The sequence below is a fragment of the Xiphophorus hellerii genome, chromosome 9 (assembly GCF_003331165.1).
Source record: "Xiphophorus hellerii strain 12219 chromosome 9, Xiphophorus_hellerii-4.1, whole genome shotgun sequence".
NCBI lineage: Eukaryota > Metazoa > Chordata > Actinopteri > Cyprinodontiformes > Poeciliidae > Xiphophorus > Xiphophorus hellerii.
This window is the reverse complement of record NC_045680.1, coordinates 2,098,174-2,111,485: the sequence shown is the minus strand read 5'-3', so window position 1 is coordinate 2,111,485 and position 13,312 is coordinate 2,098,174. Positions and strand designations below refer to the sequence as shown.

Genomic DNA, 13,312 nt, shown 5'->3' with positions numbered 1-13,312 from the left:
GATAGTTTGTAGCACAAGAATTGAAAAGGATGTAATTGTGCTAGTTAAGGTAATATTTAGTTAAGGTAATAATTAATCACCAGTACTTTCCAGGACATGTTGCAAACATCAAAAGCCAAATATATTTCAGAGCTAAAAAAAAGCCCTAAAATTTTGAAAAGTGTGAAACATCAACATAATACAAATGACATTTTTATTGTTTGTAGCAGTGGATTAAATAACTTTAAAATGCACTTTTCTAACAAAGAATTAGATCCTTTTGAGTTACACACACAAAACCAGATATATGCTCACTGAGCATATATCTGGATAACATCGAGTTCTGTTATCTCGCCGTCTGGAAGCCTGTGACTGTCTAATACATACAACAAAAAAGAGGCTTTTCTTTAATGAGTCATTTTAAATGTGGATATGTCAAACAGATGTGTGGTCTTTTATTACGCAGTACAGATCCAAACATCAGCTTCCCTGGAAACATTGGTAAACTCCATGGACGTAAACAGGACAAGAGGCTGGACTTCTCCTAAAACACCATAAATGACCTCAGTATTAGAAACAATTTTTTGCCTCAGACTTATAAAACAATTGGAATGTTAGAATTAAGTAAAGAAAAAAAAGGCACAAACCTGAGGGAAGTGGACACATTTTATGTTATGGCTACAGCGGATGTTTGCCAGACCACTGAGGCCATCATGGGTGTCTTTTGTGAGCATAAAGTTGATAGCAATAGAAAATCTGTAATTTTACCATAATTTCTACTTTTTTATGCTTTCTCAATTAGTTGAACAAACATGTGCTAATGTACCTGAAGAATGCTAAGTCACTAACTCTCATTACTAAAAGTGGGAATGTGGGAAAAAGTGAGACTTCCAAAATTACTAATTACTACATTAGCTCTCTAATGTAAATCAGCTTGGTGAGAAAATTATTGGATGACAGTGAGCTGCTTGCTTATGGTCATGCACATTTGAGTAACAGAGTGGAGGACAATTCCAATCTTTGCTTGAATACGCCATGTTTTTTTTTATGCGTTGATATTCAGTTCTTGTCACAAGCATTCATTCATTCCTGCATAGATTCACACAGAACTCTAATCCTGACATGTAACTTTTTTTATATGTTTTTACATATTTGTTGGAACTGTCTGTGTTGTGGCAACATAGTCTGAGACAGATAATCTGTGAACATTTTTAGCTCCTCTTCTTTTGGTTTGCAAGGTCACCAACCCTGCATATAAATCTCTCTGGAGACTTTGGCATCTGCTTTTCTTTAGGTTAGTCTACGTGTCATTCTTTAGTTCTCTGCACACTTCAGGAACTTTCGGTTGTGCTCTCCAATGTCATGAGATTGTTTGTTCAATTAGTTTATCTAGCAGGGACCATGTATATGAGCATTCATCTCAAAAGAAAATATGTTTTATGTCTGATTCCAGATATCAAAGCTCATTTCCATCTGTAATCACTGACACATAAAAACATGTTACATAAGTTAGAAACAGGAAATTATACATTACCTTAAAAAATTCAAATCTAACAAATAAATTATAAAGACAGCAAAAATAATAAACTCTTTTTATCTTTTGCTTCACACATTTTGACCTATTTCTCAGTTTTGGACATTTAAATTACTACAACTATCGTGCTACAAGCCTGAACGCAACTGAAGGAAAAGGCTTAAAAATAATTAGATTTGCCCTTCAAGAAGGAAAGTTGAAAGCCAAGATATATCATTTCCAAAACAACCATGTATTTGACAGTTCATGCAGCAAAACCACAAGAAAGCATTATTGATAAAAGCTACAGCAATGAAGAATTACTTTGTGAATATTTTCAAGCTATAATATATTGTAGCTTGTAAATATAATATATATTTATTTATGTTTCCAAGCTGTGAATGCAGTTGATAGGGTAAATATTTGTAAGTTTGAGGTTTAGTTGAAATTGCCTGTCTATGTGGAGCTTTCCACTGCATGTTTTCAAGTAGCTGAACTTGGAGACAATCAAACGCTGACTGTGTGGTTACCTCATACTATCACATTTATCATTCTGACATTCACCCAAAGATGTAAAGCTTTGAGGGTGAAAGAAGCTGTCACTCACAATTCTCTCAATATCTCAGTCATCCACTTAAAATTGCACATTCGGAAAAAAGAATATTCCAGGGTTTGAGAGAAAAAAGGCTATAGAGAAAATCAAAGCATCAGAAAGGGCAAAAGGTTGAGTTGTGTGTGTGTTTAGTCCAGAGCCATGTACGCTGCAGGACACCGCTGAACACGTGAGGAGGATGAACACCCCCAACTACCACCCCAGTCACCCGCTGACTCGCCGCTTGACCCAGATGTCTCACACCTTCTCACAATCCACCATTACCTTTCCTTATGCCTTCTTTTTTTTCCCTTTACTTTTTGAATTTTCCTTCCTTTATCCACATCGTTTGGATCCTGTTCTCCAGCCACGAGCCCCAACAGGCCACTGTGCTTACAGAGCCTGTAGTTAATGTAATGAGCCAAGGAATGCCACCTCTCCGGTTTGAAATTGCATGGAGCAGTATTAGATGGCCAGCAAAAACACAATGCTGGAGTCTATGTGTAGTCTTGTGTGTCTGCGGGGTACAAAAACAGGAGGCTAAGGAATGAAATGCAATCAAAGGAAACTGAATAAAGGAGGGGGGAGAAAGGAGGATCGGAAACATGTTGAAGCTAAAGAAAGGTAGCTTACGCAAAGTCTGCAGAAGCAAGAATAAAAGCAGCATTTATAGATGTGACATTACATGTTTCAACAGGAATGTCTCATCTCTACATCCAAACAGATGAGTCGTTTTTGCTCTCTTCCCCCGTGAACTGAATGTTGACCATGATGGGATGCGTCTGTTCTCTCCATTAACCTCCTGTTGGTCATGATTCTGTCATCTTCCTACATCAATTCTGTCTCATGTGAAAGATCAGCTGCATCAACCAGATGTTGCCAGTACTTTTATTATCTCTTTAATCTTTAAGTAAGTTTAAATTAAATTGTGCATAGGAATGAAAATATTTAGATGTACTTCTTCAATTGCTGATCCTAAAGTTACAGATGGTTACAAATAAACATATGTAGATTACAGGGAACATCTGGGTTTTATGAGAACATCACAAAGCCACTTTTTTTTTATCCTCCAGGTGTTGTTAAACATCTTCAAGATGGCAATTATGGGCTTAATTACGTAACCCATTAACAGGATCACAATGATTAACATGTAGAATATGCCCAGAAATTTTAAGTATTTGCAGGTGAAGCAGTAAAACATCTAAAACGATGAACGTCTTTGGTCATTTCTCTCATAGAAAACACTTAACCCAAATTAGCAACAGAGAAAAAGGGAATATCTATCTATAATTTAGAGAAAAGCACAGCTGACACAGTTCTGTGTGGATGTTATTTAGCCATAACATAAAAGTTGTTTTGTTGTTTTCAATGTATTACTATTAATTCATTCACAACTTTTTTCTTTTCTCCACCTGGAGTAAACTTGACATACAGGTTCTTAAATAACCAGTAAAAGAATTGGTTAAAATGTATAATTATTTATAATTGGATGTTTCTTGTACCAATGGTTTTCTACCATTAAACTTAAACCATTAAAACCTGTTGAAAAGTGCCACATTTGTAAGAAAAATATATTCCTGGTTTGAGGAGCAGAGTTGTGTTTGTACCCATGAAGTTCTTGCCAAGTTCCCTCTGACAATGCCAAGCAGCTTTTAGTGGAAACAGTAGTGGTATTCTCAGGGCTTAGTCACCTTAAGATCCCTCTATAAACACTTGTAACCACCTGTTTTAAAAGTTCACACAGCAAATATATCATAACCTGCATTAATACACACAGTGGAAACCGTCTTCACACTACTGGAAAAACTACAGTCTTCCTTTTCTCTGCTCTTGGGGGTACAGTCAAACAGCATCAATGGAAATAAGTGGCTGCTTTGTTGTCAGGTGGGTTTTCCACAAAAATTTGGAATTATGTTCCACAGAAAAACCAATGGTCCACTGAAAAAGAAGCTAAACGACACAGACAGTAGTGTTGAAGAAGTTGCCTGGTACTTGACCTTTGGCTGTTCCTGGGTTGTTGCTAAACATCTTATCCAATTTTATTTCATCTATAAGGAACAGTCTGGACAAGATGGTTGAAACTTGGAGACAATTGTTTTTTCCGACTAGAGGACAATGGCACCAAACACATTAAAACAATTTTCTTCAGAAACAGCTTCCCCAAACCTCAACCTTATTGAAAGTTTGTGGACTGTTTAAAAGCTCAGCCTGGTAAAAACCATCCTCTGGTTCTACGCTTTGCTTTGTACAGAGAATCTGTATTTGGAGAAATCCACCTCAATGGGAGAAAACAGAGAAGACAGAGGACTGAAGGGAGATGAGAAACAGGTAGAATTGAATGGGAAGGAAATGCTTCGGCTATTAACAACTGGGTCTGTCCCAGAAAACTTCCCAGCTTAAAAAAATATATACTAAGCTCATGGAAATCTTTTTAACTTGCTAAAAGATATGTATCAATTTATTTGTCAGGTTGCATCTAAATAAAATAAACATAATTGCATCTAAATATTTCATACCTCAAAGTCTTAAAGTTCATCATTAGAGATATTTCAGATATAAATCTTCAAAATACCAATGGAAACATTCAAAACGTTGGTCACCAATTATACGAACAATTTGATTTTAATGCCAGTAAATATTTATTTTTCCATTTTCCTTGAGATACATATAAACAGATTTTATTTTTCAAAATGAATACTTCTTTTGGATTGTTTTATTATTTTTTTTTTTAAGATTCGTATCTCAATTCCTGTTAGAATCAAAGTTCTTGGTTGTAAAAAATCAATTTTAAGTGTAAATCTGAATAAACTGCTGTGTACCTACAGTATGTTGATATTATGAATACTTGGAGAGGTAGAGAGTGTGGCTCTTCAGCTCCATGTGGAATTTCTCACATAGTAGGGGAAAAGAGTGGAGAAGGAAGAGCCAATTGCTGTAGTCAATGAATAGATGCTGTCTTGTTTATCAATGTCCAAAGCACCTGGATCCTTAACATGTTCAAATGCCAATAATGGGATGATAAACGCAACTTATAGTCCAAATGGCACAACAAAATCCTAAACAGTGAAATGCCTAATGTTTAACAAAAAAGGGGCAGAAAGAAGAGAAAGGTCCTAATATTTAAGAATAAGCAGGAGGTTTTGTGTTATGGTGAAAATTTAATACAATATACAATTCATCAGTTTTGGTGGCTATTTCAAATGTTTTGCAAAGAAAAAAATGGTTTGTATTATCAATACCAGGCCCTAAACACACAAATTCACCAAATGGGGAAATGCATACTTTAAAATGAAGCAATCGTAAACTCACCAGTCTGCTTTTTTCGAACAACTTTTTCCATAAATTTGTGTAACTATGCTGCCCTCTAGTCGTAGAGTTGTCTCATCGTCTTATGCTGTGTTAAAATGCTGGCGTGTAATGCAATCACGTGTGGCGAAAACGGTGAGATCAATTACTGATTATTTATGAGGCGTTCGACTTAGTAGTATAGTCTGTACTGTATAGTTTTACAGTAAAACTGTAAAACAGCTGAAACACTGACTTCTTTTAAATCTCGACTAAAAACCCACCTGTTTAGGATTGTATTTGAAATGTAATCAATTACAAATTCATTGATGGAACTTGACTTAATGCTGTGTTTTGATTGTTGATTCTATGTTGCATTGTGTTTCTGTGTTTGATATGATGTAAAAAAGCACTTTGAAATGCCTTGCTGCTGAAATGTGCTATACAAATAAAATTTGATTGATTGATTGATAGTATCAGTTTCGAGTCCTGGGCAGTGCTCTAGCGAAATTATTTCTGTATTTTAAAAAAATATTCTCCCTTGTAAAGAAGATTGTACATTAAGTCTAAGGGGTATGTGGAATCATCAAGTTCTGAGTGAGGACTGTTTTTATGCACTCCAAATCTACCAAGTTGCAGATTAGGAGTATTATTGCTAAAACAACGCGCGGTGGTTTGGTGGAACTGGAATACTGATTATTATGTGCTCTCTTAGAAAAAACTATTGTAAAGCATAAAGAAAAGCAAAGTCGGACTTGAATGTAACAAGGACCCAACAATTTTTTTGCTAATACGTTAGCCCGGCTAGCTCAGTCGGTAGAGCATGAGACTCTTAATCTCAGGGTCGTGGGTTCGAGCCCCACGTTGGGCGTACGTTTTTGACGCTTTGTAAAAGAAAAAAAATATTCAGATATACGCAAACTGTACTTAGATACATTTTGTGTAGTACATTTTAAGATAAATGTGCTACTTTAAAAGCGGCCATTTTCTCCGGAGACGCCGCCACTAACCGTTAACATGTTCCACATCGTCTATGGGCGTCAAGCTCATAAAAAAACAAAGATGGCGCCGTTCAGCAGGGTTGCCAAATTTGACAGCTTCCAGTCTAGGAGTAAGTAACTGCAAAAAAAAAAAAAACAATCCTAATTCTCAACCCTCTAATAAAGCAGTATATGTTTTATCCATAGTCTATCCTTTTTACATAGTCTTAGGATAAAAATTTTTGAACTGAATTTTATAATTACATTTTATAATGAAGGACTGAATGTATTTTAAGTTTTCAAAATGGAAATGTTTCTGAGAACAAGCTATGGAATATTTAATAAATATTTATTTAAATAACGAGCCGGCTTATGTCTCCTTTTTAGAGAAACTTGCAAAATAGTTCACCCTGTACTTTTACTTTTACTAGAATATATTTTCTTAGAAATATCTGTACTTCTACTTATGTAGAGAATGTACTTTTGACACCTCTGATTTTAAGGTTAATGTCCGTTCCTTTCCTCTTTGCGACTGCTGCACGACAGTGACGAAATACTTTACGACTGTTTTGGAGGCTCTTTCAAAATGGAGTAGCCTACAGAGGAGCGTCTCAAGCCAAGCACACTTAAGCCAGTTTTTCGTTGACCCATTGGCTGTGAAACTTTAAACGACTGCTCCTCGTTTAAAACTAGTAACACGTACAAAATGACAGATGACAATAAATCGGGCTGCTTGGGGTTCTTCTCGAGTTACGACGATTTGAGCGACAGCACCAGCGACTCGGGAGAGGAGGGAGATAGTCGAAAGAAGAAAGCGGGGACAGAAGCTGAGGGGAGCGGGACGCAGTCCACCGCCAAGCGGACTGATGTTGGAGCTGCTTTACCAAGGCCCGACGAGCTGTTCAGCTCCGTGTCCAAGCCCACTTTCCTTTACAACCCACTGAACAAGGAGATAGACTGGGACAGCCTGACTGTCAAACCCCCTGAAGAGGTAAAAATAGAGAGCTATAATTATTACTGTTTAAGTAGGGGAGGAGAAATTAGAAGTGTTACAGCCAATGTAATGAAATCAGGAAATGAAAATGCGATATAATATTGAATTGTGTTTATGCTATGCTAATATTCTATGTTCAATTTTTTGTTATTATTTTAGACAGTGCCATTTAAAAATGGCAAGAGAAAAGTTCAGCTCCAGAAGACGTACAGCGGTACAATAGAATGGTTTAGATGAGAGCATATTTGTTTGTTAGAAATCAAATTCCAGACATAGACTCAAATGAGAATCTGCATCAAGAGTAAAAAAACAAACTTTAAGGTTTCTACTGTACTGAATCTGACTGAGCCATTCCCATCAACTAAAATCCAAATAAAATTCACTGACATTTGTGGTTGCAATGCAACAAAATTCTTAAAGGGGTGTGAATGCAAACTATTGTGTGTCAACCATTAAATATTATTTAGGGCTGCATAAAGAGTAAGATTGCAACAGTACATTTTATTTTATTTAAGAACTCACCGTTTTAAGGTCAGGGTAAACTGTAAAGTCTGAAGTAAATATTGTCTGATAAGCATTTATGCCACCACATATTTTCACTCTTGTACTGGAAACTTCATTGTGACTTTGTAAGCAGAATGTACAGAATCTTAATGTCTTCTGTTTCCCAAGGTCAATGAAATCTTCATCTAGTCTGATCCAAGATAATTATCAAATGAAATGAAACTTTTCATGGTCACTGTTATGTTCTAGTTACTTTCTACTTTCTGAGAATGTTTTGTTTTTCAGAAGAGAGACACTACCAATTTACCTTATTATAACTTTTTCTAAGGCTTCTTCCTCATGGTGCAGCTTTATTGCAACAAATCTACTTTCTTGTACAGTAACAGCACTGATAGAGCATCAGTTCAAGTATCAGGTTACTTTTTTTTTTTTTACCTTTTCCTTCTTGTGTGCTTTTTTTTCCCCTGAAGCCTGCAAGAGAATTTAAGCCATGGAAGACAAATGCAGTGCCGCCTCCAGAGACCTATGCTCCAGAGCCAGAGAGGAAGAAAGGGCCTCCACCAGGAATGGACATGGCCATAAAATGGTCCAGTGTGTATGAGGACAACGGTGACGATGCGCCCAAAGCTTATTCTGGCAAAGCCCGGTTCTTACCTGAAGAGGAACAGCCCTCTGACTCAGGTGAGTCCTGCAGGATAACATCCATTTCTACTTTTCATGATTTCCTGCAACACTCTGAAATAAAACCTAATTTGCAACATTCTACATTTGGCGTTGACGAGAATTCAAACTTTTCTTTTTCCATTTTCCCTTCCAATCCGCCTAAAAGACGAGGAATCTCAACAGGCCTCGATGTCTGCCAAGAAACGACGAGTGGAGACGTTTCAGCAGAAGGAGAAGAGGAAGAGGGATTTGGGACAAGCCACTTCTGACAAGAACTTTGTAGAAGAGGAGAAAAGAATTCTCAGGCAAAAGGTGGAGTGAAGCACAAAGCGGTTTGTGATTTAAATGTGTCACCACGGAACATTCACAGATGTCATCATTTTGGACAAGAAAGTAGAGTCCTGCAAAAATACTGGCTTGTTAGTGTTTATCTGGTGTGATGTCTGATGTCTCGTTTTTTAAGAGCTGTTTTGGTTTTGTTTTCAGATGTTTTAATTAGGTTTTCTGTCACTGAGGAGTATCTATGAGAAGTTGAAATATCTAGAATAAAACCTGATTTGAGACTTTTTGTTTTAAAATGTAATAATTTACAATTTGCTCCTGATTCTCAAAATAACTACACAATATCAAATTCTCTGGATATAGAGAAGGGATTGAAGACTTACTTTTACACATGCAATTTGAGTTCATTTGACTTGACAGTGAAGCAGATGAATACCTTGTTGCTCTAAGCAGCAAGAATAAAACCAAAAAAAGCTCAAATATTTGAATTTAAAGGCATTAAGCTGCTGACAAACTGCCAGTGTTTTATGTAACATAACTGTGGTGTTTGATTATTTGGCTTTATTTGTACTTAGTCATTTCTATCATGAGTGTTTTTTCAGTACTGTTTTGTGACTCTTCTTCAAATACATGTTTAAATGGGAATAAATTTAATAATATCAGTTTTTAAACCTGTTCTTTCTGCATTTGAGCACCTGGTGGCGCACTTGAGCTGCTTTAAAATCTCCTGCCATACTTGTGCTGAGTTTGGAAACTAGTGAATACCTGTACAGTTACGGCAGAAGAATTTTGAGTGAAAAATGTTTTGAAAAAACATCTGGATGCATCATGATACCATTTGGCCGACGGCCCAGTGATGAAGCGACTTCACATAAGCTGTTTCTCTTATCAGAAAAACACATTCCAACATATGACATAAAAAACAGGAGAACAATTCTCATCTCATGAACACAGGACATTATGTGAAACTCCTATAATATTTTTTAAGCCCAAATCAAAATCAAATCAAATTTTATTTGTATAGCACATTTCAGCAGCAAGTCATTTCAAAGTGCTTTACATCATATCAAACAGAGAAACACAATGCAACATAGAATCAACAATCAAAACACGACATTAAGTCAGGTTCCATCAATAAATTCGTAATTGATTATGTTTCAAATACAATCTTAAACAGGTGGGTTTTTAGTCGAGTTTGCATCCATAAAAGGTTTACCTGTTACACTCCTACTGTGTTATATGGAACAAAATACCTATTGCTATTTTTATTCCCACTCACGCTCACAATCACACAGTTTAAAACGATGTAGACAGCATTTTAATGGGCTTCTGGCTATTATATTTTTTAAGCCTGAAAAGTAATTAATAAATTTAGGTGCCCTAATATATTCACTCAAATTTGAAATGCCAAAAAGTATCAGTTATAAACATTTCTCTATCAGGAATAAAAAGCTATTATAATAGAAACCAAACTTTGGAGAAGTGCATGTTCTTCATATCTTGGTTTCCATGGCGATATATGTCTTGGAAGTCTGAAGTAATCCAGAGGAAGTATGAAGTTTGACAACAGAAGAGTAAAGTTCTTCTTCCATCAGCCAGGCACAATCTGGTGATTATCTGTGTATTTACCACCATGTAACAAAGAAAACTTGATAATAAAGTGACGTTAAGATGGATTTTTTTCAGCAGGTGGTAAGCAAACAAAAACAGAAAAAAATCCTTCTTTACTGTCCCACAATGGAGAAATTTATGTGCAACAGCAGCAACGTGACATGTAGTCAAAGCAAATGAACTCACACAAAGAATATAAAAACAGAATAAGAATAAAAATAGTGTACACTAAGAGCATTGCAAAGTAAAGGAAAATGATCTCCAATTGAACAACAGACAGCAGTTTATGATGTTCCAGTTCTTATTAATTAATAGTAACACTTAACCAAAAGTGTTTTTGCCTCAGTTCAAAGGAATTTGGCTTTTTTGCAATTTTCTGGAAGCTTATTCCAAATTAGAGGAGTTTAAAAACTGAATGCTGCTTCTCCAAGTTAGCTTCTGGTTCTGAGGATGCAGAGAAGACTTGAACCAAAAAGCCAAAAAGACCTTAGATAGTTGAAGTACTAATAAGACATATAGTAGTATTAAAATTCAACATGCATCAATACAAAACATGACAAATAAAAGAATTACACCAAACAAACCATTATAAGAACAATATAAAAACAAATCAACAGTTGCTCTGCATTGTAAATACTGACAATTAATGATCTCAAGTAAACCATTAAGAAAAATAAAGTTAACTTTTTGTAGCGGCCATCACCAAGCTGACTATTTGCACTGACTCCATCAGCAGAAATGAGGCGAAATTCCAGCAAACTACTTAACTCATAGAATAATACAAAATATTTTATGCAAGAGGTCCAGTTTTTTTTTTGAAAATATGTAAAATTTCTCATTATCTTGGCCTTTGGCATATAGAAATAATTTAGGTGATCTTGGATAACTGTAGATGTTTAGTCCAATAATATCAGACACGGAGGAACACAGTAAGTTGTCTGTAGATATCTGATCTTTGTTACTCATATTTAAAGAAAATTAGAAAATGCCTGTTTAGAATGTATATATTTAAGCATCACACATAATTTTCCAGGTTCATTCTAAAGATTTCTATAGCCTCTGGAGTAAAAATAATGGTTTTCCAAGTGTTGAAAAAGTTTCTCTTTTGCAACAGTTTAGTGATCAGAGGAATTCCTGCCGTATCTGTCATCACAGGTTGACATGAAGTGGTGGTAAATGTGCTTCTGATAAAATTCCAGCCTCTGGGTATGTGCCTGGCCTCGTCTACCTGGGCCTGCTCCACTGCGGCGGCGCTGTGATTTTTATCAGCCATATTTACGAACAAATAACTCTCCCTCCGTGGAGCGGCTGTGTGAGCGGCGACCGGCGGCGAGGCCACGGTGGGAATTAATCATCTCCGTGTCAGTCTCGGAGCTGGAAATTTCCCAGGTGGATGCTTTGAAAAGGGACGTGCCCTGAGTGCTGTGTTTTCTCCTGGTGGTGAATTGTTACTGTCTTTGATATAATACCCAGTGCATTCTTTGACTGTAGCCTCTTTGTTTAGTAGAGATCAAGTCACAAGAGGAAAGCATTTCCATCCCCCTGGATGTTACACATGACTGACCTTTTCTTCCATGTTAGGAAGAGAACGTCTTAGACTTCTGTTCCACTTTAAAAAAAAAAGCTGAAAGTAAGTTGAATTTTTAAAAACGTGGAATCACTTGAATTAAAGCGACTGCGGGTTGTTTGCCAAATTGAAATAAATTTGCATAAACTGGGAGCTGTTTCTTTGCTCCCCAAGGGGCTGTGAAATATGTGAGTCACAGACATGTTTTGTTACTCTGACACATTTACTGGAAGGTCAAGACCTCATGATCTCCTCTGAGTATTCAGGGATCTTCACTGAGCTGGCTGCCAGCAGCTGCTACTGTCTGACTTATGGCATTGTCACACAGTTCACACAATGTTGGAGCTTTTCGTCGTCTAACAGAACCGATTCAATAGCTACTTTTCTATTTCATTTAAAAACATACTTGTTTGTGTGTAAGGGTTCAATGTTAGGATTCAGTTGCTAGTTTTCCATTTTCTTACATTTAAAAACCTATTTTATGCATCTTACTGATTATTATAAAGTAATACTAACTTTAGTTAGTCATCCAACATTTGTTTTCTGCTTTTAGGTTTTAAAATAAAGAAAACAGAAATTTCAACAGTTTTGGAAAAAGAAAAAGATAAGATTGAAACTTTTTTTCTATGGAATGTTGATATCTGTGGAAATGATGTAAAGGAAACATATTTTCCAACCTAATAGTAAAAATAATACTTGTGCTTGTAGTGCCATTCTGTCATGGACATTCCATGAAAAAGATAGAACTACTGCTATAACCTTCATTTGTTATTACATTTAAAAACTTTGGTGGTTCTTTATCATTTTTCAAATTCCAAAGAGAAATGAAGATGCCAATGCCTAAGTCTGCAGTTGTGCCAGTTTTTATTTTTATTTTTTTTGGATATTGATCTGTGAGATGTTCAACACTTGGGATATTTCTTCACTTCTTCATAACTTTATCCCTGAACTTGTTCTGGTTTTCATGATGCTGTTACTTGAACTACAGTGTGAAAGTAAAGCGCTGCTGGAAACAAATCCATGGGACACTCAGATTTATTTTTGGTGAAAGCTAGCTATCAGGTTCCTTATGGTGTGTTTTCTCTCAGCTTATGTTTACCCATGTCTGCACACATCTCAAACAGCTTCACTCATTCTACGCTGTTGTCTCGAGGTAAACGGTTGTTTTTCACACCAGTAATCTGCTCGACAGTGGTGAAACAGGTGCTTGGGGAAAAACTAATTCTCTGTGGATCAGGAAACAAATATTTCCCCTCTCTGTGTATCATTTTTTCTTGGATAATTACAACACCCTCCACACTCATTGACAAAAAAAAAAAAAGTCAAATGTTTTTTTCCGAAC

At 36.1% G+C, this 13,312-nt stretch overlaps 1 protein-coding gene and 1 non-coding gene across 2 annotated transcripts; both read left to right on the top strand.

Moving 5' to 3' along the window:
* Positions 1–6,167: 6,167 nt before the first annotated feature.
* On the top strand, positions 6,168–6,240 carry trnak-cuu (transfer RNA lysine (anticodon CUU)). The gene has a single exon. It is a non-coding gene; the product is annotated as a tRNA-Lys (tRNA).
* A 666-nt stretch (positions 6,241–6,906) lies between these two features.
* Positions 6,907–9,463, top strand: c9h1orf52 (chromosome 9 C1orf52 homolog). The gene is made up of 3 exons (XM_032573107.1): positions 6,907–7,340; positions 8,318–8,528; positions 8,677–9,463. Exons 1-3 carry the CDS (start codon positions 7,056–7,058, stop codon positions 8,829–8,831), a joined length of 651 nt encoding a protein of 216 aa, XP_032428998.1. The 5' UTR covers positions 6,907–7,055; the 3' UTR covers positions 8,832–9,463.
* Positions 9,464–13,312: the final 3,849 nt, after the last annotated feature.

What these genes read in the sequence shown, in the direction of transcription:
- c9h1orf52 (XM_032573107.1), top strand. Translation starts at nt 7,056, where the DNA reads ATGACAGATGACAATAAATCGGGCTGCTTGGGGTTCTTCTCGAGTTAC. An exon ending in CTGTCAAACCCCCTGAAGAG is followed by an intron (nt 7,341 to 8,317) that starts GTAAAAATAGAG and finishes TTTCCCCTGAAG; the next exon opens with CCTGCAAGAGAATTTAAGCC. An exon ending in GGAACAGCCCTCTGACTCAG is followed by an intron (nt 8,529 to 8,676) that starts GTGAGTCCTGCA and finishes TCCGCCTAAAAG; the next exon opens with ACGAGGAATCTCAACAGGCC.